We start from the raw sequence: 20,132 nt of genomic DNA on the forward strand, positions 1-20,132 counted from the left end.
ACACAGTGAGGCTCTGTCTCTACAAAAAGTAAGGAAAAAATGAGCCAGGTGTGGTGGTGCACACCTATTATTCCAGCCACTCAGGAGGCTGAGGCAAGAGGATCAGTTGAGCCCAGGAGTTTGAGGTTGCAATGAGCTATGATAATGCTGCTGTACTTTAGCTGGGCAACAGAGGAAGACCCTATCTCAAAAACAAACAAACACACAAACAAGTTGCAATCTACTGGATTCTTGTTCATGTCTGCATACCAGCCCAGCTTCTCCTCCCCATTTCTATCTTGTCTGATCCCTCACACTGGTGTGGCTCCTAAAGATAACTCCCAATAATCATCGTGTCCTCTGAACTTTTCTCAGAGTCTACTTCCAAGAGAAGTAGAGTACAGGAGCCGTCTGAGAAAGCAGGTGATAAGATGGGATGCTGGAGCTGTTTCACTTTTTGTCTGACTGGCACTTAGCATAAATTTATGATTCAATTGATAAAACTTTCACTAGTGGTAAATTGGAATGCTATGCTTGTGGAAGGGAATGTACTAGGCATTTGAGAAACAATGTGGGGAAAATGATAATTACAAGAACATTGGCATTGGGTGTCAATGGCTAAGCTCCATGTCCTAGGAAAAAAATTATGAAAGAGTAGGAATAAGGCTGGTCATGGTGGCTCATGCCTAGAATCCTAGCACTCAGGGAGGCTGAGGCCGTGGATTGCCTGAGCTCAGGAGTTTGAGCCCAGCCTGAGCTGGGAGTGAGACCCTGTCTTTAAAATAGCCAGAGTTGCACGCCATCACCTGTAGTCCCAGCTACTTGGGAGGCTGAGGCAAGATCTCTTGAGCCCAAGTTTGAGTTTGCTGTGAGCTATGACACCACCTGTCTCAAAAAAAAAAAAAAGCAAGAATGATCGCTTGAGGCCAGGAGTTCAAGAAGGATTAATGGGTAATTGAGAACCATATAAAAGGTAGAGAATCTAACCTTTGAGGATGATTTTCCCATTTAATCCACCAGTGTTGTCCCTACAAAAACCAGATTAAACCTGGGATATGACTGTGGGTTACCTAAATCCACACAAGCAGTAGCCCTGTTGCAGCCACCACACCAGCTTGGGTATCTATACTAGAGTAGATTAATGCAGACTCGGGTACATTTTATGTGAATATTGATTTAGTGGATTCTCTTCTATCCCGAGGAGAAAAGGAGCTAGAAACAATATGCATTCACAGGCAACAAACAACTGTACACTGGTACAGTTTTGCCCAATTTACTGCACAGAGGTGAGTCCATGATCACAAGCTTCCCTAAGTGAGTCACAGACTGTGTCATCTGATGCTATAGGCCTGACAGGGTGTTGGAGTGGCCTGCTGAAGAGCCACTTGCAGCACCAGTATGGAGATAGTACTCTATGAATATTGAGTTTGTATATATTGCATCAAAGACCTTTATGTGGTGCTGTGACTCTGGGCCCTACAGGGTTAGAGGTCTTTATCCCTCAAAGGGGCATGTTCTATCAAGGACACAGTAAGAGTCCCATTGAGCTATAAGCCACAGCTTTCACCTGAGCACTTTGGGTATCTTGTATGCAGGGACAAGAACCAAGAAGAAGAGTCATCATCTTGGCCACAAATGATTCACTTGGATGCCTCTTAATTCTGCCTTGCCCATTTCTGACAATAAACCGGCAAAGACAGCCACTCTGGTGTGAGAAGGGCTTGGTGGTCAGTATGCCAGGCTTTGGGTAAGCCATGGAGACCAGTGGAGATACTAGCTGAGGGGAAGGGGAATTTAGAATGGATAGTGAGGACTGGTTATGGTGGCTCATGCCTGTAATCCCAGTACTTTGGGAGGCTGAGGTTGAAAGATTGTTTGAGGCCAGGAGTTCAAGATCAGCTTGAGCAATACAGCAAGACCCCATCTCTACACAAATTAAAAAATTAGCTGAGCATGGTGGCATACTCCTGTAGTCTCAGCTACTGGGGAGGCTGAGGCAGGAGGATCACTTGAGCCCAGAAGTTTGGGTTGCAGTGAGCTGTGATGACACCACTGCACTCTAGCCTAGGCAACAGAGTGAGAGTCTATCTCTAAAAAAAGAAAAAAAAGGTGACTAGAGGTCTTTCTCGTGCAGGAGAGAATTTTACATAGAAAGAACAAAAGCTGAGCACAGGGCCCTTGGAATTCTTGCTGGTTCTGACAAAGTTCTTACCCAGGGAACTTATATTCCAGTACAGGGAGTTCAGTAATAAAACAAAGGAATAAACATGTGTATCCTGTTAGGTGGTGATAAATGCCAAGAAGAAACATTAAACAAGATGCTGGGGAGCCTGGGGGTGTGGGATATGGTGGGGTGCCATTTTATGTTGGGAGGCTAAGATTGTCCTTTTAAAAATTTTGTTTTTTGAGCAGACACCTGAATGTAGTGAGGAAATGAACTGTGCAGGTAAGGTGGGAAGAGATTTCAGGCAGAGGGAACACCCAGGGCACAAAGTCCTGAGAGAGGAGCAGGCTTGGTGTGTTCAAGGAGCAGCAAGAAGGCCACGTGTCTGGGCACAGTGAGAGAGGGGATGGTGGTGGGAGGAGGAGCCACTGCAGGGCTTTGAGCCAAGATCATCACTAGTCTGCTCTTTGGAGAAGAAACTTCTGGAAACACGAGTAGAATCAGAAAGACCAGTTAGAAGACTTTTCAATGATCTAGGCAAGAACACAGGGCTCCAGTGAAGGTGGTAGTGGTAGAGAAATAAAAGGATATTAGTGGAAATTGTTGGATTCTAGAATTGTTCGAGGTTAGAGTGAATAAGATTTGTTGGTAGACTAAATAAGGCAGGAAAGGTAGATTGTTGCTGAATTGGTAATTGAGACAGTTTCTGAACATATCACTCCCCTGCTTAAAAATTTCATGACAGTTCTTCGAAGTATGATGTTGGTGCTTTGATGAGTTCTTTGTTTCATATGGAACCAGAACAAAGCCTGAATAGCCAATACAATTTTAAGAAATTAAAACAAATCTGAAGGCATCATGTTACCAGACTTTAGCTTATACTCCAAGTCTATAGTGATCAAAACAGCATGGTACTGGAACAAAAATAGAGACATAGGTATATGGAATAGAATAGAGAACCTAGAGATAAACCCAGCCACATATCACCATCTGATCTTTGATAAACCAAACAAAACCATGCACCAGGGGAAAGAATCCCTATTTAGTAAAGGGATGTAGAAGATTGAAACTGGACCCACATCTCTCACCACTGACAAAAATTGGCTCTTGCTGGATAAAATATTTAAATTTAAGACATGAAATAATAAACATTCTAGAAGAAAATATGGGGAAAACTCTTGACGAAACTGGCCTGGGAAAAGATTTTATAATGAAGACCCCCTTGCTGCTATTGCAGCAACACCAAAAATAAATAGATGGAACATGATCAAGCTAAAAAGCTTTTGCATAACTAAGGATGCCAGCACTAAAGCAAACGGATGGCCTTCAGAATGGGAGAAGATATTTGCATGTTATATATCTGATAAAGAGCTGACAACTAGAATCTATAGAGAACTCAAATTAATTAACAAGAAAAGAACAAATAACACCATTTGTAGTAGGTGAGAAACTTGAACAGAAACTTCTCTGAAGATGACAAATGACCAACAAATACATGAAAAAGTGCTCACCGTCCCTAATCATCAGAGAAATGCAAATCAAAACCACTCTGAGATATCACCTAACTCCAGTGAGATTAGCCCACATTACAAAAATCCCAAATTTGTAGATGTGGAAAGAACACTTCTGCATTGCTGGTGGGATTGCAAATTAATACAACCTCCATGGAAAGAAGTATGGAGAATCCTCAAAGAGCTAAAAGTAAACCTTCCATTTGATCTTGTAATACCATTATTAGGCATTTACCCAGAAGGAAAAAAAAATCATTTTAACATAGGGACAGTGACTAGAATGTTTATCAGAGCTATTCACAATCCCCAAGATGTGGAATCAACCCAAGTGTCCATCAACACATAAATGGATTAATAAACTGTGGCATATGTATACCATGGAATACTATTCAGCCATAAAAGACGGAGATTTTTGTATCTTTTGTAACAACTTGGATGGATTTGGAGAACATTCTCCTACGCATAGTATGACAAAAATGGAAAAGTATCCAATGTATGCAATACTAATATGAAACCAATAGATAAATATCTACAAGTGCACAGGAAAGAAAAACACAAGTATAGTCTAGCGAAAGGGAGGGGAGAGGTGGGAGAGAAAAGGAGGAAGGAAGGTGATGGGTGGGATTTCACCTAATGTGTACAATGCCAGGTACACTGGGTGAAGGGCTCAGCTATAACTCGAACTTTACCTTAGAAATAAAAGTAAGGTAACCTAAACATTTGTAACCTTGTATCAATCTGAAATAAAAAGAAAGATATGAAATCAACTTACAAAATATTTTATGATCAAGTCCAGACTCTTTGCCAAGTCATTTATTAATTTGTTGACTCATCCAACAGATACTGATTGGGCCAGCACTGTGCTATATGTTGTGGATACAAAAGGTAAAAAGTAGGTGACTGCTGTCAGTCAGACAAGTGACCAGGTCATTACAACCCATGTGACAATTGCTACAACAGGGAAAGCACAGGGGGAAATAGAAACACATTGAGGAGGTAATTTAGAGTTTGTGTGAAGAGGGAAATGAACTGAAATTTCAAGAATGACTAAGAGTTGAAGGAGTAAAAGGGAAAGAGGGGAGAGTGGGGAGGCAGAGGGAGCAGGTACTTGGAGGAAATGAAGGAGGTTCTGTATGGCCACTGGTGGGTGAAAGAGGGAAAGGGTCAGCTTGTATAGGGCTTAGAATTCACGTTAAAAAGCTTGGATTTTATCCTAAAACAATGGCGAGCTATGGAGGTATATTAAACAGGTGAGTAACACCACCAGTGTGCCTTTTTGAAAGAGCTCTTTAGTTGCAGGGGGAATAGAGTGGGGGATGGTGAAGCCTGGAGACTGGGAGAACAAAAAAGAGGTGACCGCAGCAACCCAAACTTAGAGAAGGGACGAAGAAAGCTGTAGATTGATTTTGGGGCTGTTTTGGAGGTGGAATGCCAGGACTTAGTCACTGGTAGGATAGGGAACAAGAGAAAGGAAAGAGTCAAGTAACTCTCAGGTGTCTGGCTTAAGCAGCTGGGTGGGAACGGAAGGCATTCTCTGAAAAAGAGAATACAGAAGGAAAATTAAATCTGAGTCAGTTGAGGACAAGTTGAGTTTGAGGTGTTCAGGGACATTCTAAGGAGATGCTCGGTAGGCAGTCAATGCGTGGTTAACAAACGTCAGGAGAGATTTGGCAGTCATCAGCATTGAAGTCAGGCCGTGGGTGGGGGACTATTTAGTAGAGTGGGGAGAGAAGAGGGTCAGAGTGGGGCTCAAGCCGCATCTCCAGTTGTTCTGTCTCCTGCGGGCAGCACCCAGAATTCTATCCCTTGTCTTCGGATCCTCCCATTATATTCCTCCCCTGTTTGTACCCAAGCGAGTCGAGTCTCTCTTCTACACTCCAGCTCAGTTATCACTAATTTGGTGAGCCCCGCAAGTTCCACAGTAACGATACATTTATTTGTATGTTTCCTGCAGAGTCTCGTTAGTTTCCCAAGGGCAGGACAACATCTTGTACATCCTTTTAGCTTATTCCCCTCACCTAGAAGAGTGCTAAGCACATTACAGGTGTACGGCTGATCCTGTAAATACATGAACGGGCCAAACAATGAACGGACATCATCCTGAGGGCTGGGAAGTTAGGAGGGAAACTTCAGCTCAACTGGCAAGTTCACTGTAACAACGGTGCCCGCCGTGAGCCTGGGAGACGGCTGGAGACTGGCAACGAGCAGGCGAGTCGCGGGCTTTGCGTCTGCGGCTGCGCAGGCAGACGTCTCCCGAGGCTTTCCGAGGGACTGGCTCACCTTTGCCCTACTTCCCCAATCCAGCCCCAGCTTCGCGCTGTCTCCATTGGCTGAGCCACCGCCCAATGGGCAGGCGGGAGCCGCCGGCTCGCTCGCTCACCCTAGGGCGTGCGTTCTCGTCTCGCGAGCTTTGAGGTGATTGGCGGAGGCGGTGCTGCTCAGCCGGGCAAAGCGCTGCGGAGGGACAGTGGGAGCAGTGGCAGCTGAGACCATGTTCCGAGCGGTGGTTCCAGGGCAGCTCCGGCGGGCGGTGAGTCTGGACGGGGAAGGAGAGTCCAATGACTGTCCAGCCTCAACTTGCAGTCCCTGTGAGGGTCATGGCGAAGGTCGCCGGCTCGCACACACCCGACTAGCCCTCTGGCCGGCAAGCTCGTTCCCTCCTGGGTCTCGGGCCCAAAGTTCTGGGGCTGCTCTTGAATCCTTCCGGACCGCTAGCTCCGGACAGCAATAAAAGTGAAGTAAAGGTCGGAGTGAAGGTGACCATAAGTATGAACTTGCGCTTCGGCTGCCCCTCCTCCCCGCGCACCCTCTCCCCCAGCCCTTCCCATCTTTCCTAGATCACTCTGGGCACTTTCTGGCCGCCACGTCCTTTACCCGAGCAAAATGTCACCGCGGGGATGCCTTCGGGGAGAGTTAAAAACCTGGATTCCTCCCGGAAGCCAAGTTCTGGAAGAATTAAAGATTTTCACTGGGTGCTTTGTGGTTGGTCAGAGCTACTCACTGTCAAGAGCGGGGGTGAGGGTGGGGGAGGGCGAAGTGTTTATGCAAATTCTGCTTTGTGGAACCGAGCAGAGCTGAGATTTTGTTTAAAGCCACTCTTCCAATTTGACAGCTATAGCCAGTTTTGAAAGGCAGGAGTTCTTTTAAACCAGCAGACTTTAGGTTAAATAGCCAGGGAACTGTTGATAGTGGTACGTTTTCGATGTTTCAGTAGTGACAAACCACATTTGTTGTAAGAAGGACTGATAGCACATACATTTTTGTCCTAATCCTGTGATAATTTATATTGTGGATTTTGTAGATTTCCTAATTTACACTTAGGTTAAATGAGAGACAAGATTGTTAAAGTTGGGTCAGAGGCTTTTCTGGTATTTTGTACCTTTACTACAATTTGTATGGGTGTGCGCGCGCGCATGTATTATTTTCCCATCTACTTGTGAGACTTTCTACATGTCTGTAGATATCTTTTTTCTTATTCTCGTTTCCTTTTCCATAAAAAGTCCTGAGACTTCCTTCCTCTAAAAAGTTCAAACCTGCAGCTTTCAGGTCAGTGTTACTTCTTTCTTTTTGGGGAGAGTTTTTTTCTGTTTAGATGATCTAGACATAAATAAATAAGTTAAAGTCATGAATTTGGGAACTTCAAGGAACCAGAGTATGACTTGAAGAAGAATCTTTATGCTGCAGTTGGAAGACAGTTTTGCAGACCGGTTATGAGTTTGGCATAAGTGAAATAATTGTGTTAGTGGTGGGGAGTTTAGGACTAAGTGATTTTGTAGAGTTAACAGAAAAAATGGAATGATTAGTTTAAGTAATTATTATCCACACAGTTGGCCAGTAGACCTAGAAAGTATTTTCATATCTTTATTGTAGCTTCCAAGGACTTTCATCTTGACCTGTTTTTTAACTTGCGGTAGAGTAGCTGCTTTAAAGTCTTTAAGAACATTTGAGAAAAAAAAATTTTTTTTTTTTTTTTGAGGCAGAGCCTCAAGCTGTCACCCTGGGTAGAGTGCTATGGCATCACAGCTCACAGCAACCTTCAACTCCTGGGCTCAAGCGATTCTCCTACCTCTGCCTCCCAAGTAGCTGGGACTACAGGTGTCCACCAAACACCCGGCTATTTTTGGTTGCAGCCATCATTGTTGTTTGGCGCCCGGGCTGGATTCGAACCCTCCAGCTCAGGTGTATGTGACTGGCACCTTAGCCGCTTGAGCCGCAGGCGCCGAGCCCAGACATTCAAATTTTGCCATTTGTCTCATCATTATTATTTACAGAAATTTCCCGCTTTCTCTCTCCTTTTTTTTTTTTTTTTTTTTTGAGACAGAGTCTCATTCTGTTGTCCTGGATAGAATGCCGTGGCATCATAGCTCAGAGCAACTCAAACTCATGGTCTCAAGTGATCCTCTTGTCCGAGCCTCCCGAGTAACTGGGACTACAGCTGCCCACCACTACACCCAGCTCATTTTTCTATTTTTAGTAGAGATGGGGTCTTGTTCTTGCTCAGGCTGATCCCAAATTCCTGAGCTCAAGCAATACCACCTCAGCTTCCTAGAGTGGTAGGATTACAGTTTTGAGCCAACAGGCTTGGCAGCAATTTCTCTTACTCTAAGATACTCCAGATGCCATGCATGTAGTTTACATGTCTCTTTAGTCTCCCTTAGGAAGTTTCCGCAATCTTTCTTTAGCTTTGATGACATTGACATTTTTGAAGAGTATGGGCCTTCAGTTTTGTTGACCGTCATCCAGTTCAGGTTTTTCTGGTGTTTCCTCACAATTAAGGCTATGTTTTCTTAACAGGAATATGGCAAAAGTGATGGTTTAGCCCATTATTGATGATGTTAACTTTTAGTTGGCTAAAATGTTGTCTGCCAGTCTTAGCATCTGTTGATAATTCTTGCCTGAGAAGTGATTACTTTGGTGCAAAATGGTGATTTTCTAATTCCATTGTACCTTCTACGTTGTTAGAATTCTTCTATAAGAAAGAACATTGCCTTCTTGCTTATTTATTTATGGATTCATGGGTCCTTATTTAGTGGGTTATAATCTGTTACTACTTGTATTTACTTTTATGTTCAAGTTGTCTCATTTGTAAAGTAGGAGCCTGTTCAGTTTGGCTCCTGTTTGTATGTATTTATGATGTCCTAAAGTCAAAATGGCTAATCTTAAATCCCCACTCTTGAAATTTTAAAAATTTGTTCTGTAGCTAATCATGAATATGTTTAGAAAGAAAATATACTTCCAAAAACCTGTTTTTAAAGATAAATTTAAGAAGTTTACTTAAAAGATTACTTTAAATTATTAATACAATGTGAATATAGTTAGCACTATAAACTGTTCACTTAAAAATGGTTACGATGATATGTTTTATGTGTACTTTGCCACAATTTTTTAAAAAAGAAAAAGATTATCTTAAATAGTTAGACTGTTAATTCATTGACTTGTATTTTTTATCTAAGTTCTATTTTCAGTGGTTTTTTTTTTTTTATTTATTTTTTTAATTTTTTATTTTGAGACAGAGCCTCAAGTTGTCGCCCTGGGTAGAGTGCTCACAGCAACCTCCAACTCCTAGGCTCAAGTGATTCTCCTGCCTCCGCCTCCCAAGTAGCTGGTACTACAGGCTCCTGCCATAACACTCGGCTATTTTTTGGTTGCAGCCTGGGCTGGATTCGAAGCCACCAGCTCAGGTGTATGTGGCTGGTGCCTTAGCTGCTTGAGCCACAGGCACTGAGCCTTTTCTTTTCTTTCTTTCTTTCTTTGAGACTATTTTCAGTTTTGACTGATTTGTGCTGTTGAGAAAAATGGGCAGGCATTTGCAATTAGTAGACATTCTTGCAGGGATGTTAATCTGATATTATTCTACTAATGTGCTTTGAAATTTGTTGACTAATAAGACGCCAAAAATATTTTATGTGGAGTGAAGCAACACTTTCAAGGTAATTTGAATGTTATTGTTAGTCTGTTTATTGCCAGACAGGAAAGAATCAGTATTCAGAAGCTGCGAAACTGGTATGAAGGCACATGGCATTTTTCAGAGGCTACTGCCTACCATTAATGAATGAGGTTGAACTCTAATTTGCATGCAAATTTTACTTTCTTGAAAGAAGAAAGAGCCAGTTTCTTTCTAAAAAAATTTATTTCATAAGGTGAATTTATTAAAATTATGCCTGCCAATGTGTCTACTAATAGTCTTATCTGTTTTTAAAATGAAGCAAATTGACAATTTTTAATATTGTAATCAATGTCAGATTTTTAGTCATGAGTAAAAACTGCATTTTGTTACTAGAGAGGTTTAAGTAGTTTAAGTACAGAAATGCAATATGCATTTTATTACAAATACAAATGTATGTTAAGGATAGGGGACTTATCCTTTTGAGTAAGACTTGGAAAGATTTTATAGTTTATTCCTGCCTTTTAACATTTTTTTTGAGTTAAGCAGAAAGGAGTTATTTAAGTGAAACAAACTAGGTGTAGAAAGTCAAATATCTGATAGTTTTTCTCATAAGTGGTTGCTAAAAAATGTGTACATAGGATGTACAGAGTGGAATGATAGAAAATGAAGGTTGAGAGAGTGGAAAGGGGGTGGATGATAAGAAATTAGTTAATGGGCATGAGGTACCTTAACTGGATGATTGGTTCTACAAAAGCCCTGACTTTTTACCACAACACCATCTGTGAGTGTAACAAAATCACTTATGTGCCCCATACAAATAAAAAAACTTAGTTTCCGGTTTGGTGCCTGTAGCTCAAGCAGCTAGGGTGCCAGCCATATACACCAGAGCTGGCGAGTTCAAATCCAGCCCAGGCCCGCCAAACAACAGTGATAACTACAACTAAAAAATGGCTGGGCGTTGTGTTGGGTGCCTGTAGTCCCAGCTACTTGGGAGACTGAGGCAAGAGAATTGCTTAAGCCCAAGAGTTGGGAGGTTGCTGCGAGGTGTGATGCCATAGCACACTACCCAGGGCGGCAGCTTGAGGCTCTGTCTTCAAAAAATAAAAAAAACAAAAACAAACAAAAAACCCCTTAGTTTTCCAAAGAGTGTTGGGGTGGAGGTTGGTTAAAATGATGATTCTTACTACTTTAGGTTATGGATGGTAAGGGAACATGAAGTAAGGAGTTAAATTTCAGCTCGTTTTCTAAAATCTATGGTGGTTTACTGTGTAAATACATGGTTAAGTCACAGCAGGAACTCAGAAAAACTAAAAACAAAGGTGATGTCAAAAATTACTTAAGTTATCAATGATATAGAGGTAGTTGCTTTTTAGTGTGTGTGTTTGTGTTTTAAGGCAGAGTCTGACTCTGTAATCCAGGCAAGAGTGCTGTGGTGTCTATCAGCCTAGCTTACAGCAACTTCAAATTCTTGAGTTCAACTATTCCTCCTGCCTTCGCCTCCCAAGAAACTGAGATTATAGGCCCATTCCTCCGCACCGTGTCAGCACAAAAGAAGCCATACTCTATCAAATATTTATAGAGATTTATTCTGAGCCAAATTTGAGGACCATGGCCCAGAGCCACACCCAAGAAGCCTTGAGAAATTGGACTTGTGGTGTTGGGGTTACAGTTTGCTTTTATACATATTCGAGAGACAGGAATTACAGCTAAGGTCATAAAATCAGGACATGGAAAACATACATTTGGTTTGGCCCCAAAAGGTAGGACATCTGGAAGCAGGGGATGTAAAGGTTATAGGTGAGTTTAAAGATTCCTTAGCTGACAGTTGGCAGAAAGAGTACCAGGAGTCAGTGGAAGGAATGCTTGAGTTAAGGTAAGCGTCTGCTAATCAGAGACAAAGTACCAGACAGACTCAGTGGTGTGTTATGTGTATGTATTGAGGACTAGCATAGCCTTAGGCATGTTAATGAGTCACAAAGGACTTCTCTAAGAAGAGGAGGGGGAAGATGAGGCGTGTCTGATCTGATCTCCTTTCTCATGGCTAGCAACTGGATTTTAGGGATCCTCTTGGCCAAGAGGGTCATTTAGCCACTTGGGGAGAGCCTTAAGATTTTATTTTAGTTCATAGCTGGCTAATTTTTTTTTTCTATTTTTAGTAGAGATAAGGTTCTTGCTTTTGCTTAGGCTGATCTTGAACTCCTGAACTTAAGCAATCCACTCGCCTTAGTCTTCCAGAATGCTGAGGGAGGTGGGAGCCAGCATGCCTGGCCTGATTTTTAGTTTTTTATTATTTTGGGAAAATTTTTCACTTAGTTACTAAATATTCATTGAGTGACAGCTATGGGCCAGGCACAGAGGTAGGTACTGAGTTCACAGTGGGGAGCAGTTCAGACCTAGTCCCTGTCCTTGTGCAAATAGACTGAGGAAGACAGACATTGAACATATTTTAAGTGTGATCATTATTACAGAATTTTTTTTGTAAAGGTGGAGGGTTTGGGGAGTATATAATGGAGAGGTTTCATCTAGTTAGGGCACTGGAAAACACGGAAAAGGTATCTGTGAAATTGTAACCTGGGGTGCTTTAGACTATTGTTATTGCATGATGAAATAATGTGTGTGTCTAGTTTACCAGATCCAAAAGGGGCTGGAAGCAGTTGACATTTTTTTTTTTTTTTTTTGTGGTTTTTGGCCGGGGCTGGGTTTGAACCCGCCACCTCCGGCATATGGGACCGGCGCCCTACTCCTTGAGCCACAGGGGCCGCCCGCAGTTGACATTTTTTAAGCAGAGAACAACGTGTCAGATTTGTGATATGGAAAGATGACTGAGAGAAATGGATTGGAGGGAAGCAAAATTGTAGGTAGAGACAAGCTGGGTTGAGAGACAGTTGGAGTAATATAGGAAAAGGATAATGTCCTGCATAGGATATTGATATTGTGATGGAGAGAAGTGAGTGGCTTTAGGAGAAGCTCTGTTTTGAAGGAAGAATTGTTATGACTTTAGTAATTGGGTGGATGTAAGGATTGAGGGAAAACCCAGAGATGACTCAGATCCTGGTTTGGACAGCTTGGTAGAGAGTGGTGCATCTCCTGCAGGAGAAGCAGTACAGGAGCAGCTAGACTGGGAACAGAGGGGAAAGATGATTAAGATTTGAATTTTTTGAGTTGAAAGTGTTTGAGATAGGTAAGTGAAACAGATATGCAGATGTAACCTAATTATAAGTCTAACACTTAGAAGAAATATTTCAACTGGAATTATATATATATGTACACACAGACACAAATGCACACATACATATGTATCTCATTCTTATATAGGGGGGAAGTTAAGCCATGGAAGTCAATGATTTCAGCCATTACTGAGAAAGCAAGTAAGGTTAAGCCTGAGATGTCTGTGGGTAATTTTGGTGAGGGCAGAAACTAGATGCAAGTAATTGAGGCATGAATGGGAGATGAGGATTGGAGAAGGTGGTAGCTAGAGTAGAATGTGGGGTAGTGGCTCTTTTATTTGGGGATTGTTCAAACATGTGTAAAGGCGAAGGAGAAGGAACCAGAGGACAGGGAGAGATTGGAGACATTATGAATGGGGATTACAGTAAGAGTCTCAGAGTAGATTTGAGAGAGCACAGTCTAGAGCCCAGATGAGGGGGATCAGACTCAGGAGGGAGGAGCCCACAATAGCTTCCATTGTGATAGGGAAGGGACAGGAATTTTTATGTTGAGTGTAGGGAAGGGGAAGCAGGTCCCCACTGGTGGCTTCAGTTTTCATTGTAAAGTAGGAAGGGAGGCTGTCTTCTTAGGGCAGGATGTGTTGGCCATTTGAAAAAATCAGGAGAGGATATCTGAAGTAGTTGCTAGAGAGAGTGAGATGCCAAGAAGAAAGTCACAGTTGGGTTGCTAGGCAGTTTCAAAGGCTCAGGTGAGGCTGGTGACCAAGAACTTATGGGTGGCACTGCTTGCACTCGTTAATTTTTATTTAAGTAGCAATGTTTGAAGTGATTGAGATCCTTCTCTGGGCAGTTACCTTATTAAGTATTTCAATAGTTATCTTTAAATGTTAAAGAATTCAGCCCTTTTTACTCTCATACCTGTTACAAGAGTAGGGTCCTAAAGTGTAGAGAGGCAATAAGATAATAAAGTGAAATTTTTTTCCTTTAAAACCTTTTCACTAATGGGCATACTTTTTGACTCTAGTCATATTCTGTATCCCTCTTCTACTTAAAATAGGATTTTAGAATTACAGAACTTTGGCTCAGCGCCTGTGGCTCAAGCTGCTAAGGCACCAGCCACATACACCTGAGCTGCCCAAATCTAACCTGGGCCTGCCAAACAGCAATGACGGCTGCAACCAAAAAATAGCCAGGCGTTGTGGTGGCAACCTGTAGTCACAGCTATTTGGGAGGCGGAGGCAAGAGAATCGCTTGAGCCCAGGAGTTGGAGGTTACTGTGAGCTGTGATGCCACAGCACTCTACCCAGGGCGACAGCTTGAGGCTCTGTCTCAAAAAAAAAAAGAATTGCAGAACTTTTAGAGGGAAAGGAAAAGAGGCCTTTGAGATCATATTTTTCTTTTCTTTTTGACTAAAGCTGTTTTTTTTAAAGTAGGAGAATATTTGCTAAATAAAATCTTAGAGAAATGAGCCATATATAAAATAGCTAAAAGTGATGGTACTTTGATGTGATCTTGTAATTAAGAACTCAAACTTTGGAGTCAGACTACTTGGACTTAGAATAAATAACCTGGCTCTGCTGCCTACCATGTGACTGCTGAGCTCTTCCTTATCTGTAAAGTTGGGGTAATAATAGTACCTACCTAATGAATTTTTCATGAGTTTAAATAACATACTATGTATAAAAAAAGATACTATGTATAAAACTGTTTAGTATAGTGCTCTCTCAATGTTAATTTGGATAAAACATAGCCTGGAGGGGGCAGGGGGTGCATTCTAGCAGCCTGTTACCTTACCTTATCCCTTGTAGCAAATCCCAAGGTGCCTTCCGATAACTCTCCTGTGGAGTAATTTAGTTTGATGGTCTCTTATCGAGTTCATCCCCCTCAATTTCTGGATGAGGAAACTGGGCTCTAGACTGAGAAATAACAGGTCACAGATGAATTAGTTTAGCTCCAGGCTGAATTAAGGCATATAACTATGCCTACATGCTATAGCTTCTCTCTAGGTGGCATCTGAAAAATGGAAAGTAAAACACTGAGTTAACAGGAAGTTTAATATTTTAAAAATTAAAAAGGAGCCAGTTACTAAAATATGTAGAACACCTTTATGATGAATATAATGCTTAGTAAAAATTGGTCAGATAGATGGACCAAGTGGGTCCTTAAATATTTCTTTTGCTGCTGTTTATTCTTATAAAATAAGTCTAATTTTAAGCAGTCTTCTAAAAAGAATATACAATCTCCCATTGGAAGTTCTAAAAAGCTTGACAGTTGCTTAAGAGAACTACTCAATTTATCTTATGATAGAATTGTAATTTACAGCAAGTTTGGGCCTTCTGCCACCAAATCTTAGATTTATTCTTCAAATGATGAAGAAGTCACCTAAAAATTATTCACATAATTTTTATGGTAAATGAAGAGTGAAACATAATCAAAAATATAGTGTCTGATGTATATTGGTAATAAATAGTTTGTTACTGGCAATTCTTATGAAATGTGATTTAAATCATAAATTATGCCATTGGGTTTTAATTACAAAGTTATTTACAAGATATAGTGTTCTTCTGATTAAAAAAGAAAAAAATACCATGTAATTAATTCTAGTGATATATATTGGGAAAGAAACATTGTATTATACTCTCTGGATGCATAAATGAATAGGAATGATACTTGCTTTCTAAGAACTTTCATTCCATCCCAGAAATTGTGAACTGTTGTGAATTGCTACAACTTCTCTTTTCTTTCTTTCTTTCTTTTTTTTTTTGAGACAGAGTCTCATTTTGTAGAGTGCTGTAGCGTCACAGCTCACAGCAACCTTGCCTTAGCCTCCCAAGTAGATGGGACTACAGATGCTGCCGCAATGCCCAGCTATTTTTTTTTTTTTGGTTGTAGTTGTCATTATTGGTAGGCCTGGGCTGGGTTCAAACTCGCCAGCCCCAGTGCATACAGTTGGTGTCCTAGCTGCTGAGCTACAGGTGCCAAGCCTACAACTTTTCTTAAGAATTATGTATGTTAGTTAATATTGGAAGCTTTAAAAGTATGCCTATCTCTTAATATAACACTTCTAGGAATTTGTTATAAGAAAAGAATCTTAAGATGTACATAGACCCTTTTTGAGAAATTTTTAATTTGTATTTAAGAAACACTTATGCAAACAGGTATGTGATTTGGTAGCAACAAAGGTCTCCTTTCCTTGCTTCCTTTGAGTAAAAAAAGAGAGGAAAAGGATAAGAAATGTAATCATAGCTATGTGATGTAGTGATTCCTTTCTCTGGCATTTCCTACAATCCTTTCCCTCCTCTCACTCTCAGGGTGGTATGGGTCTGGAAGTATTCCTACCCCTGGGGACCCCTAGCTGGGGTTGGGTTCATTGGGAGTTGAGAGTGTTCAGAGGGGGGATGAAGTAGAAGTAGGGGAAGGAGGGTCCTTATTTTGTGGAGGGTTGGGTAGAATTTGGCTTTGTCTCCTAGGGATGAGAACAGCCAGAATAAAGTCTGGCCAGGTCCCAATTAGAAGACCAGAAGAACCTCTTGTCTGTTGTGGATGAATATGAACATGTAGCTATGAGGATGATCTTTTCTCATTGTTTATAATAAAAAAATTGCTAATAACTCAAATGTCTGTAGAGACTCATTAAACTGGTATGCCCATATACTGTACTGATAAAAAAGTAAAGGATATTGGGCGGCGCCTGTGGCTCAAAGGGGTGGGCGCTGGCCCCATATGCTGGAGGTGGCGGGTTCAGATCCGGCCCTGGCCAGAAACTGCAAAAAAAAAAAAAAAAAAAGTAAAGGATATTAAAATGTAGCAATTCTATCTATAATATAGTAAATGAAAAAAACGTAATTTATACCAGCTGCGTAGTAATTGTGCAAGCAGCATTATTGTCCTGTACCCGGCTTCCTTTCATTCATCCCTTCCTTGTAGTTTCTAGCTCTGGGTAAATTTCATGTTCCATGTTCTCTTCACCCCAACTCCAGAGTTTAAGTTTATTGCTGAATTAAGCCACCCAGCTGTGCCGTTTGATCCACAGTGTCCCTCTTTTTCATTTCTCATTTCCGCTTTCCACAAGGGTAATTCCAAAATTTTCTTCTTCCCTCTTGCCTGTGGTACCTTTCCTCATCTTTACACATGGCAGGGGCACCTGCCTTCCTTCCTTCCACTTGACTCTTGTACTTCATGATCTGTGGCCTTCAACAGTTTGGAAAACTGTTCTATCTCATAATTGTATAGGAACAAGTCCTATTTCCCATGGAATCTTTGAACATAGGGACCATTCTTGTTCATCTTTGTGTTCCTGATGTTTGAAATTATTCCAGATGACTATGAATGATTGATGGATGGTCTGTTAACAGTCTGAAGTAGGTAGGGCTATATGCTGGTTGGTTCCAAGAAACTGTCTACAAGCTGCTGGTGCTTTTTTAAAATTTAGCAGCATATTTGAACAGTCAAGACCCCAGCCACATTGCTTGCTGCTTAATGTCATATTGCAGATTTTCGTATCAATTATTTTGCTATTGATTGCATTTTGCCCCAAGCAATGGAAATCAAATTTAATTAATTTATTTCAAACCGATTATTTCTGGATATATTATCGTATTGCTTAGTAGGAGTGTAGTATGTAACTGAATATAATTGGTGGTAGAATTTGACTACTACTTATTCACATAATTAGTATGTTTTCTCTAAGGATTTTAAATTTAGTTATGTGCTAGTTTTTTATTAGACATAGATTAGTGGGAACTGTGTTTTGAAATAATTAAAATTTTTTCAACAATAAAAGCTAATTTGCATTTTCAATTTTTATTAGGTAAGAATATTAGCAGTATAGTGATAAACACAAATTGCTTGATTTTGCTACAATTTTAATACATAAATTTACAGAACTGAGTATTGTGTATATGGTGTCTAACCTTTTTTTTCTGCTGCACATTGGAAGAAGAGTTGTCTTGGGCCACACATTAAATGCACAAACACTAATAAAAGCTGATGAGCAAAAAAAAATGTCTGTGAATAATTTTTGTGATATCCAATACCACACATAAAAGCAAAACAGGCCTCAAATCTGCATTCAGCTGGTGGTTACAGAATAGCTCTTCAAAGCATACATGTTTAACAACTGGCAGGTTTAGGATAACATGCTTTTCTTTTCTTCTTTTTTTTTCCCTTTTCTCTTTTTAGGCTTTCTTACTACGATTTCAGAGTACCCTGGTGATAGCTGAGCATGCAAATGATTCCCTAGCACCCATTACTTTAAATACCATCACTGCAGCCAAAAGTCTTGGAGGTGAAGTGTCCTGCTTAGTAGCTGGAACCAAATGTGACAAGGTGAGAAATTTTTAAGGTCAGCTATAGCAAATATGATCTCCATCAAAAGACAGGGAAAGATGGCTACAAAGAATTATGTTGAGGAGTATAACCCAAACATGGGCTCTAATCCTCTTTAAATGGCCAGTGTCACAACCATTACTGTGTGTGAAAAAGGAACTAAAAGGTTTGCTCACTAAGCATTTTATCTTTTGAAATGAGGTGGAATAGAATACTTGATTTAGTTCCACTGGCACCATCATGTGCCACCACGTACCAAGTAGAATGATAATATTTGAGTCCTCTTAGAGGTTAATAGCTGATCCTGTTTTTGTATTGATGAATATACTTGCTAATTGCTTCTAATATCTGAAAGTGGTAAATCTGGATAAAGTATTATTGGTGTTAATTTTTAATTGGTAAAAGAACTCAAATGTAAGTATTAATCTTTCTAAACTGTAGCCAGTACTAAAAGATGTTCTTGGGTTTTGTTGCTATTGTTGTAGTAAAGCAATGCGAGCTTTGGGAACTGAACCCTGGAAAGGTGCAATAATATGATCGGTAGGGTCTCTGCCACGAGGCTGAAGATAGATGGATGCTTGCTACAGTTAACCTTATACAGCTTGAGCCACCAGTTCCCTCTCACACAAGTATACAGTTGGGGACATGAACCTCACAGAGGAATAAATCTGGAGACAGTACGTTTCTCTATAAAGGATTTTATTTATTTTTTATTGAATAAATGATACTATCAAAGCATGTGATAATGAAGGTTCAGAAAGCTGCTGTTGCTTCTGTCTTAATTAAACAAAAATCCATTATCTTAAAAGAATGTATTCTAGCAGGTTTAAGATTAGTTATTGGATTTCTTTACCTAATTCCTGCAACGTGTAACAACTATTGAATATTATTATACAGTTGATGTTAACCACAACATATGAGGATATGGCTAAACTATCTTTTTTGGTTGTTCTCATCTTCAGATAATATACAAATTCTAAATTTGTTAGTTTTGCTGTTATTTTAACTAATTATTATAATATTACTTTTAAAATATCTGAAATGATTATTTATAGTGTTTGGAGAAAAAAGCCCAGAAATCGTCTTCTTTATTCAGTTACAATCTTACCATATCACATTCTAATTTTATTTTATTTATGTTATTTTTGGAGACTGAGTCTTACTCTCCTGTCCTGGGTAGAGTGCTATGGCATCATAGCTCACAGCAACTTGGGTTCCAGTGATCCTCCTGCCTCAGTCTCCCAAGTTGCTGGGACTATTTTCTGACTCTTGCTGAAGCTGGTCTTAAACTCCTGAGATCAAGGGATCACCTGCCTCGGCCTCGCGGAATGCTAGGATTGCAGGTGTGAGCCTGTAGTGAGCCTAAGCATTTCCTAGCTCCACCTGGCCTTACAACATTTCTAATTTTAAAGGAAAACAACCAGTACCTGTGTAAAGAGACTGTTAGCCCAGAGTCCAGTTTTGCACTGTTTTCTTTAGCTATTTATTACAAAAAAGCAAATGAATTTTCTGTGAAGTGCCAGAAGTTTTTGCCAATAAAGGGAGAGATAGTTTCATTGGGAAAATTGTGTCCCACTTTATATCTCTGGCTGCTATGTGGTTAACTCGGTTTTTAAATTGGAAGTTCTCTTAATATTGGAGAAACTATGGCGGCGCTTGTGGCTCAGTGAGTAGAACGCCGGCCCCATATACCGAGGGTGGTGGGTTCAAACTCGGCCCCAACCAAACTGCAACAAAAGAATAACCGGGCATTGTGGCAGGCACCTGTAGTCCCAGCTGCTCGGGAGGCTGAGGCAAGAGAATCATTTAAGCCCAAGAGCTGGAGGTTGTCGTGAGCTGTGATGCCTTGACACTCTACCCAGGGTGACAAAGTGAGACTCTGTCTCTAAAAAAAAATAAATTAAAAAAAATTAGAGAAACTAAATGCAGACGTGTCCATCAGTTGTATAAGATGGTGTGCGGTGAGCTCTTGCTTCAGCAGAGGCACTTTTGCTCTATATCTTTCCTTCAGTGAATACTGCTGCAAACTTACAGTCCACTGAGGGGCAGGAGGCGTGGCCTTTTGTGCCCACTCAGCAGTGAATCATGTGGAGGGA

General features: G+C 40.7%; 1 protein-coding gene across 1 annotated transcript in view; it reads left to right on the forward strand.

Annotated features, from left to right (window-relative positions):
- The first annotated feature begins 6,051 nt into the window (after positions 1-6,051).
- Positions 6,052-20,132, forward strand: part of ETFA (electron transfer flavoprotein subunit alpha) — a 71,856-nt gene continuing 57,775 nt past the window's right edge. The window contains exons 1-2 of the mRNA XM_053594207.1: positions 6,052-6,184; positions 17,890-18,036. Coding sequence (XP_053450182.1) covers positions 6,146-6,184; positions 17,890-18,036 — 186 coding nt within the window. The 5' untranslated portion in view covers positions 6,052-6,145. The remainder of the gene's footprint in view (positions 6,185-17,889; positions 18,037-20,132) is intronic.

The sequence above is a fragment of the Nycticebus coucang genome, chromosome 6 (genome assembly GCF_027406575.1).
Source record: "Nycticebus coucang isolate mNycCou1 chromosome 6, mNycCou1.pri, whole genome shotgun sequence".
NCBI classification, from domain to species: Eukaryota; Metazoa; Chordata; class Mammalia; order Primates; family Lorisidae; genus Nycticebus; species Nycticebus coucang.